Raw genomic sequence first — 9,909 nt, forward strand, 5'->3', positions numbered from 1 at the left:
AAATGAAGGTTCCATGGGCTTTTCTCCCATGGACTTTAGCCCATTTGCATCATCATGGTCAACTCTACTTTGAGGAGGCAGCTCTTCCCCAGTCTCATTTTGAGTGCCTTCCAACCTGAGGGGCTCATTTTCCAGCACTATATCTGGCAGTGCTTCTCTGCTATACATAAGGTTTTCAGTTACTAAATATTCGGAAGTAGTTCATCAGTCCTTCTTCCTAGTCTGTCTTCGTCTGGAAGCTCATATCAAATCTGTCCACCATGGGTGACCCTGCTGGTATTTAAAATACTAGTGGCGTAGCTTCCAGAATCACAGCAACACACAAGCCACCACAGTACAACAAACTAACAGACGAATGATGGGAAGAGGTAACTACAATATATTATTTACTTAGAATTGTATTGCATTGAATAAAGAATTGAAAGTTTGTAATGGCCTTTGTTGAGAAAGAAGGATGCCAAACCCAGTTAAGGGCACAGTTGAGTCTATAAATGATAAATCAATAATAGTATCAGACCACATTACTATGTTTTTTCTAGCCATGCTATACAGCAAAGTCTTAGGAGGAGAGAAGGTGAATGATTGGATTAACCCAATATTGAGGGTTTGCAGGATGGGTAAAGTAGAAGGATGAGGGAATAAGAATTCTAACATTGTTGGGAACACACCTAAAACCAACCCAAGGATTTGTTCTTTCCCAGCTTAGTGCCTATAAGTTATGAAATCTTTTCTATTTCCCCAGATAATGATTCTCCTTGTCACTGCAATATCCATCTGTATGTTGTGGGTTTTATGTGAATTCTGGAATGATAAGTGGCTGACAGTTGGGCTGTCACTGAAGGTAAGCATCATCCTGCAGGTCTAGCACTATCTGCCCAAGTGTGTCCAGCCTGACTTCTGACTTTCTCCCAGGTCTTTGCTCCCTACTGGCACCTGGTCTGCATAATGTTGATGGTTATCTTTTCTTGGCCTGTGTCCTACTACTTGATCCAGTTGGAAGGAGAAGGTATGTCATGTTAGCAGAGCCTTGCCTGACCCCTTCAGCTTTGATTTTACCTTACATACTTAACTCAGCAACACAGAACCTTGGTAACTAGCCAGCCCTATGCCTTTAAACAAGTTTAGCTTGTTACTCAGGCATGTTCCCGTGGTCTCGCGCTCTACTTTTAATGACGTACCATAATACTGATTTCCCTGACCAAATAGACCTTCTATAGATGGATTATCTTTCTTGAAAAAAAGGCTTTTCTCTATGTCGTTACATATTGACTGTTCAAGAATGGGGAAGTGTGGGGTAAGGGAGGTGGATGACGACCATGGAGCACTCTCACTTTATTTGACTGGATTGCTGCTAAAGGCACAGTTCTTTCCATTTTATTTGGAAAATCTTACTAGTTTTAATGAATTTATATCAGACCCAGAAACTCAAAGCACACTCCAGTGAGTCCCTGTCACACTTGGAGACTTGGAGACTCATAGCAGGAGCAGAGATTTCTAGTTCTGCCACTGGTTTTCTCTTAGTTCTTTTCCTTTTATAATGGAAACAAAAGAGAATCTGCTGTACACTTAATTATTTTGAGAATGGAGTTATTTCTTATTACCCTTGTCGGATCTTCTGTCTAAGTTTCCTGATGTATTCGATGTGGTTTATACAAGGAATTTGCTTCCTTGTAGGAGGACACAGGCAAGAGAAAGACTGAACTGATAGTCTTACCATTGTACTTATGTATCTGTGTGTGTGTGTGTGTGGCGTGAATTTTAGAAAACAACCAATGGAGAAAGAGCTTAAAGTGACAATAATGAACCCTTTTCTTTTTCCTTCTTAAATTCTAGCTAGATACAGAAGATACTTGTTGACATATTATGAGAAAGAAAGAACCAAGAGATGTCATGCACTCACAAGGTTGAAAGGTTAGAAATTGAGACCTGGACTTGAAAGTCAATGAATCAACTTGAAGTGTACAAGTGTACACTCCTCTTAAGTGTAAAATATTAATTGTTGAAGAATGACCATTGATAACAAGCAGTGTGTGTATGTATGTGTGTGTAAGAGAAAGAGAGAAAATCAATTCACTAATACTTACTGAGCACTTATTTTTAGTCAACTTTGTCATAACTCTGTGAATTAGATGATAATGAGATAGCCCCATTTTATACATGAAAATGAAGACCTAGAGAGGTTAAGCAACAATTAAAAAGGGGCAGAGCCTGACTTTCAACCCAGATTTCTGTCAGCTAGTGCCCTTCCTCTAAACTGCACTGCCTTATATCTAGGGGTATCTTAGGTTGATCTTTATAGGCTTTAGGGATTTCTCAAAATCATCCAACTTCCTGTTCCTGAGAATCTGGTCCTTGACATCCCCTCTCCTTCCTCTCCTTCCCACACCCTGCATTAACTCATTCCCCTGTCAATTTCTAGTTCTAGTAATGCTACCTTAATCATGTTGTTGTTAAGTGCTGGCAAGCCAGTACTGACTCATAGTGACCCTGTATAGGGTTCTGAGGAGTGGCTGGTGGGTTTGAACTGCCGCCCTTGTGGTTAGCAGTTCAATACTTATCCTATAACACCACACCAGGACGACTACACCTTAATCATAAAGCTTTATATTTGGGCAGTCTTGTACTTTCACATGTAAATCTCTGAAAATAGGTGGGGATGTGATAGCTGCAGGGTAGATTAGCCACGCCACAGAGTCAGTGAAACCTGTGGGCTGGGTATTTACCCAGATTGCTGCTTTGGGATGGCCTGGTGCTTGAGATGGTTCTTCATCCTCCTATTTTTTCAATTCCCCCTTCTTCCAACTTTTTCAGCTCTACAAATAGTTGTCGGACTGCCCTTTATTATTGTCCTTTTGTTTCTGTACGTGATGCCAATGGGGATTCATTCTCCCTGTATTCAGGAAAAGGAGGCATTAGGGCCCAAGCCTAGCTTCATTGCACATAGAGGTGCCCCCATGGTAAGTCCGACCATGATGAAATAAGGTAAGTAAAGGAGTGTATAGGGTATATGACTTAAAGTAAGGTACCTTAGAACCATAGGAGCTTCTGGAGAGGAAAGGGGTTAGCTTGGGATAAGAATAAGGAGTTAATTTTGTCATTAGACTCAAATCAGCTTCACCTGACTTCTAGGGTACTTACCTTTACCATCCATTTATCTTTTCTTTCACAGCTAGCACCTGAAAATACCATGATGTCTTTTGAGAAAGCTGTTGAACTTGGGGCCCATGGGCTGGAGACTGATATACACATAAGGTAAGAAAGCAAGGACAGAGATGAGAGTGGGGTAGGAGGAGATCAGGCCAATATTATGGAAGAGGACCAGTCTGACTCAAGGAGTGGAGGGAACAAGTCCTGGAGGGTTTCTCCTGTGTTTATATGTTATATATGTTTATACACATATATGTTATATATGCAATACCACACGTATTAAACATATCCCCCTTGCAAATCACATATCTGTACCTCCACATTCTCAATCACAAATAGAATAAAAAGTAAACATCCTTGCATGTGTACCATAAGTATATATTTACCCACACACATTAAATTTGTCTCCATTGCAAACCATGCATTATATACTAACACTTACTTACCTTAGCAATTTATTTAACATTCATTGGCCATCTGTTGTATGAGGGTAAGTGAAAAATATTATTACAGTGTTGCAATTCATAATGGAGGTGGTGATAGTGGTTATGTGCTGTGGAGTGGGTTCCGACTCATAGCAACCCTGAACAGAGTTTCTGAGGCTGTAAGTCTTTACAAGAGCAGAAAGTCTCATCTTTCTCCGACAGAGCTGTTGGTAGTTTCGAATTGCTGACCTTCAGGTAAGCAGCCTGACTCTTAACCATAATGCCACCAGAGCTCCTTACACTGGTTTGTTTGAAACAAAACATGTTTAAACATTTTTGTGATCAGTGGATAGTTGCAGATGAGTTCTTTCAGTAATGTTACAGTGGCTTACAAAAAAATGTCCATTTGAAACAGTGACTCTGAGAGGATCTGCCATTTCTGTTAAACTCAGGGAAGTCAGCTCAGAAGTTTATGGTAACTTTTTGGGGGACTGTTAGGGGGTAATCTTGATAGATTTTCTCAAAGGACACAATATGATCAAGATGGCTTATTCTGAAGAAGAAAAGTTGTGTCAAAAGGAATTGTTTCCAGCATGACAATGAATCTACTTGAATAGCAAAGGTGTCCTATGAGAATTTCACTAGGAAACCTTATAACCATTAACTCTACAGTCTTGATCTTGCACCTTCATACTTATTTTTGTTCCCCAAACTCAAAGAACACTTAAAAGGAACATAATTTGAATCTCTCAGGGATGTCAGAACTAGTTTCTCTGTGTAATTCTGCAAAGAATGCAGAATTCTTTGGTTTCTCAAAGGTTAGATAGATGGAAACAATCTTCAGAAATGTATAGACCTAGCTGGAGGATATTTCAAGAAGCAGTAGCTTTACATATTGACGTTTTTGGTTAGTAAAGATTTCTACGATTTTGTAGCAATACTTTTTTTACTTATTTTCAAATTCCAGGCAAAGAGTGGAAGTGAATAAATGAGTAAGACACAGTCCATTAAGAGAATACTGGTCTGGAACACCATCTATGTTTTAAAACCTGCTGGGTAGCACACAAATGGGAAAGACCAGAATAAAATCTTTAAAACACAGGTACATTTGAATTACAGCCCACAAGTCCTTGAGTTCTGAACCTGACTAAATAAGCTGACTTGTCTGCTAAAATATATTTAAATGGAAGCCATAATATAATACTCAGAATACCTATGATTGAGTACACATTCATTCATCATACCAAAACCCACAAAACTCTCAATCTTGAATAAGAAAAATGTAATCATTAGATGCTAACACCACAAGAAACAGGTTCAGAATGATCTGACAAGAATTTTGAAACAGCTGCCATAGATTGGTTCCAGTGAGCACTTCTGGACACGTGTGAAACAAATAAAAGGGCAGAAAGTCTTAGCAAAGTAGTAGAAGAAATAAGGAATAACCAAATGGGAATTTAAAAATAGAATAATGTAATAAAAAAGCCAACCTAATTGGATGGGTTCAAGAATGGAGATAATAGAGAAAATAATAAACTCGAAGACAAAGTAATAGACATTGTTCACTTTGAACAACAGAAAGAAAACAATGAAAAACAAGAGCAGAGACTATAAAAATAACAAATAATAACAAAAAGTTTATAGTGTTGGGGTCCCAGAAAGAAAAGAGAAAAAAATGGGACTATAAAAGTATGCAAAGTAAAACAAATCTATGAGATAGAAAAATAGAGAATCAGATAAAGTTGCAACAGTAACAACAATAAACAAATCATAAAGTAAATAAAAGAAATGATGTAGTTACAGAACTTCCAAACTAAGAAGAAATGAAATAGATTCAAGAAAATATAAAAATAAATCTAACTGTAACCCTAAAAACTAGACCAAGCCTTACTCCTAGCCCTAGCCCAACCCTTACCTTTAACACTAACCCTAGTTCTAACCATAACCCTAGCAATAAGTGAAGTCCTAGATCTAGCCTACATCTAGCCATAGTCCCAATCCCAGCCCTCACTCTTTTTTTTTTAATGTTTTATTGTGAATTATGTGATAGTTTACATGGGAGAACATTAGTTTTACATTCATTCTATCATATATTGTCTCATTGCCATGGTTACAATCCCCTCCATGCAATCCTTCCCCCGTACCCCCCAGGTCTTCAGCACACAGTCGCTCGCTCTCTCTGGATCTAAAGTCTCCAGCTGCTCCATCGCTCCACGTCATCATCTCTGGCTCCATTTCAGGCATCACTGCTTCTCTGGGTAGGGTCCCGCTCTCTGCTCTTCTCCCTTGATGGTCTTAGGGACCTCCACTCCTAGACTGAAAAGTTAATCACTCCCCTCCTTGCTATAAAACGTCTACCTTTACATTTCCAACCATCACAATCAGTCCTGATAACAATTATTCACTATTGTATCTCAAGAGACCCATCTGCATTTCACTGCATCAACCCTGCCTAGACAGATTGAATACTACTCACTGGAGATTCTACCTTCCTCCATGCCCTCTGGATCTAGGTTCCCTCTTGAAAGCTTGTAAGCTAGTCACTTCTTGCCTTTGTAGCCCCCCCAACCCTCATTTTGGGTAGCCAATGTCCAAGTTGCCCATCCCTGTCTACTCTGTGTGTGGAGGGTGTGGGAATGATTCTTGCTGTAAGGACTTGTTCCCTCTTTTGAGCTACTGCTTCCATAGGTGTAGGTCAAGTTCATCAAATTGTATGAGAATACTTTTTTTTTTCCCTCTTCTTTTTATTTCTGGTTGAGCTCTGATCATCTAGTCACTGAAGCCAGGATAAGTGGGTATTATCTGCAAGTGTGGGTGTTCTTATGCATATGCCCTGTCTTCTTATCAGCTGGGCCCTTCACTCTCTACTCTAATCCTCTGTGGCTATGTCACTGACTCTGGGCTCAAGAGTCCCCAGGTGTTGCCACACTGCTGGCCAACCAGGTCTTCACCCGGGTTCACAGAAGTCTATTGAACGTCGTAGGGCTTAGCTCACTGCTTCATTGCTGTTTTCCCCTCACTTCCCCTTATCGGTGTCGAGCGTGGTCACCAATCACAGCCTGTATTCCCACTGAGTCTTAGTCTTGGAAGGGGGTTTGCACTGTGGTCAACCTTCACTCTTATTCTTACCCTTCCTACCCACCTCTCAAATACCTACTGGTGCTTATAAATCATGTGATGTAAGTAAATTCAATGATCAAAATAAGAATTCTGTAGAGTAGTGCTGGCTAGTTTTACATTTCCCCACACATTCTCTTAATGACTACAGAGAGCCAGGAGCGAAAAACATGCCCAGAAACGTCCCTACAGACAAAGGAACGGGAAAATCCCTGAGTTAAGCCAAAGGCTGGAAATAAATACAACAAAGGAGTTGGTACGAGATTCCTTAGTGGTGAGGAGAGACCAGAGCAGTGAAGAAAAGGGGGAAATGCAGAAAAGGGATGGCATCCAGATAATAAAAGTAAAGATTAGCCTTCAGAAGGTTAACCTCTGTCCTTAACAGGAATTACTTAGAGTAGTTGGGGCAATGAAAGCTCTGACATTGAAAAGAAGGGGGTTAAAAGTTCAGGGAGTTGGGAAGAAATCTTGGAGGGCACATTGAAAGGTGGTTGCATTCTGTAGAGGCAGCAACTTATTTCTGAAGAGAAGAAAGGGAGCATTGACATTGATGATGCTTTTGCAACAAGATCAGAGAGAAGAATCAGGAGAAATCTGTCCCCCAAAAGTTCACTATACATTAAAGAAACGGCCTTTACTTTGAGCAACAGGAGACAAGTAAGCCTTGAACTAAGAGAAATGTAAAATGTCCAATATTTTCCCTTCTCCCAATCACGTTTTAAATTCATCCTTCTAGTTGATTTTTTTAACAGTAGTAGTCAGGAGTGATCAGTCTCTGGAGAAGTACATCATGCTTGGTAAAGTGGAGGGTCAACACAATAGAAGAAGACCCCCTTATGGATAGACACAGTGGCAGCAACAGTGGGCTCAAACATAACAATTGTGAGGATGGCCCAGGGCTAGGCAGTGTTTTGTCCTGTTGTGCATAGGGTCATTATGAGTTGGAACCAACTCAGTTGATCTCATAAAAACAGTAGTTCAACAAATTCCAAAATCTTTAATATGAACAAAAATTACATTAAGCTAGTTTTACAAGTGTACCATGAACATCAATATAAAATGATTATCCAAAGTTTTTGGGCCAGTGAATTCATACTAGAAAAAAAAATATGAACAGAGGAAAACTGTAACACACTTCAACATGAATTAATCAAAAATAATCATGAAAAGGCACCATGAAACAAAAATTCAAAATCTTAGATAAAAGCAGTCATACATGTACACCAATGTTCACTTTAGCACCATTCTGAAGAGCCCAAAGAAACAACTTAAACATCCAACACAGAAGAGTGAATAACCAAATTTGGTTCATTGGAAATGAGGACCTGATAGATGTTACAATGTGTGTGAACCTTGAAAGCATTATACTGAGATCAGTCAGTCACAAAAATGTAAATATTGTATCATCACTATATGAAATGATGTTGTTAACAAATTTTGGGTTCTCTATATATGAAATGATAAGAATAGGCAAATATATGGAGGCCAAAATTTGTTAGTGGTTACCATGTATAGGAGGGAGGGGGAAAAAAGGTAGCCATTGTTTGGGAAACAGTGAGTTTCTGTTTACGGTAATGGGAAATTTGGCATTGATTATGGGTAATGTTTGTACAATATAATTAATGTAAATGATATCACTAAGTTGTGTACTTGAAGAAACAGGTTGAATTGGTAAATGTATGTATTTTCACAATAACAGTAACAAGAAGAGCAGCTGCTTATTCTGTTTATATTAAAAGATGATTCTAATTTCTCATGAACTTTTTGAAGTTCCTTTGTACAACCAAATACTGTAGGGATGTGTTTTCTTAACTCAGATGTTTGGGGTCATGGTTTCATGGGACATTCCAGTCAATTGGTCTAATAGATTATTAGCTTTTCTGTTCTACTGCGTAGTTCATTGTGTAGTGCTTTGAGTCATAAAAAGTTGTGAGTGGCCATCCGATGTACAACAGTTGGTCTCTGTTCACTTGGAGCATTAGATGAAGAAAGTGAGTCCGAAATTGGAGGAGGACCTGGAATATGTATCTAATTACCTCCTAGAATAACTGCCTCCTTTGCCATGAGACAAGAAGAACTTGTTGGTGCCCAGTTTCCATTACTGAATTTTTGTTGTTGTTATCCTCCTTATAGAGCTTTCTGTTGTTTGGCTGAAAATTAAGCCATGACTGTGAATTCTTGGTTTTTTAAACTTTTTATTGTGAATTGAGTGAAGGTTTACAGACATTATCATCAATTTTACGTGACATAAATCATATGCTTTGTTTCATCTCAATGATTGCAGTCCCTGCATGCAACAACTGTTATCCTACTTCCTCCCTGTTGTCCTTATTTTTATTTCACCCTTCTCCTCATCCTTTCTCAACTTTGTCCTTAGGTAAATGCTGCACTTTTGATCTTGAATGGTTGACGATTCCATGGTGAACATGCCTTACTAGTTTGTTATCACCCTCTATCAAACTGTGTACTAGTTAGCTGAAAATTGGGCTAAGAGGGTGAGTTCCATTACAGACCTGGAGGGTGGTTGAGGGCCATCGTCTCAGGTTCCTTCAGTCATTTTCAGACCAGTGAGCCTGGTTTTTTTAAAAATAAATTTCAGTTTTGTCACATTTTCTCTGAGACCTTCTGATGTGATCCCTTTCAGAGTAGTTGGTAGTGGTAGCTGGGTACCATCTAATTCTGATTTCAGAGTCGTGGTAACTGATGTTCACCTGCTCCATTAGACTAGTTGATTGCAAACATCTTCCATTTTCATCACTCTTCTGCACATGGAGAAACCAATAGTTGCAGCTTAGATGGCTGCTCACGAGTTTTTAAGCTCGCAGTCACTACTCACCAAAGTTGGATATAGAACATTGTCTTTGTGGACTATATTATGAAAATTGACCATAGTGTCCACTGACACTATGGTCCTGATTCCCCAGGCCCAGCAATTCATTGCCTTAAGATGTTTAATAATATCTTAAGAATTTTTATTGTTTTACCCCCTGTATGCACCACCACATCGATAGGTGTGTCTTCAACAAAGGTGAATAGCCATATACAAATACTTTTGTCAAACTCTTAAATATTTGTGGGTATACTCCCTCTCTCCTTCCCATTGTTGTTGTTAAGTGCCGTTGAGTCGGGTCCGACCCATAGCGACCCTGTACAGGGTTTCCGAGGGTGTAAATCTTTACGGGAGTAGAAAGCCTCATCTTTCTCCCGCGGAGCAGCTGGT

At 39.3% G+C, this 9,909-nt stretch overlaps 1 protein-coding gene across 1 annotated transcript in view; it reads left to right on the forward strand.

The window, feature by feature from the left end:
* Nucleotides 1-9,909, forward strand: part of GDPD4 (glycerophosphodiester phosphodiesterase domain containing 4) — a 145,394-nt gene that overhangs the window by 8,331 nt on the left and 127,154 nt on the right. The window contains exons 3-7 of the mRNA XM_006865016.1: nt 743-841; nt 913-1,006; nt 1,834-1,911; nt 2,812-2,957; nt 3,170-3,252. Coding sequence (XP_006865078.1) covers nt 743-841; nt 913-1,006; nt 1,834-1,911; nt 2,812-2,957; nt 3,170-3,252 — 500 coding nt within the window. The remainder of the gene's footprint in view (nt 1-742; nt 842-912; nt 1,007-1,833; nt 1,912-2,811; nt 2,958-3,169; nt 3,253-9,909) is intronic.

This window comes from Chrysochloris asiatica, unplaced genomic scaffold, assembly GCF_000296735.1.
Source record: "Chrysochloris asiatica unplaced genomic scaffold, ChrAsi1.0 scaffold00074, whole genome shotgun sequence".
In the NCBI taxonomy this organism is placed as follows: domain Eukaryota; kingdom Metazoa; phylum Chordata; class Mammalia; order Afrosoricida; family Chrysochloridae; genus Chrysochloris; species Chrysochloris asiatica.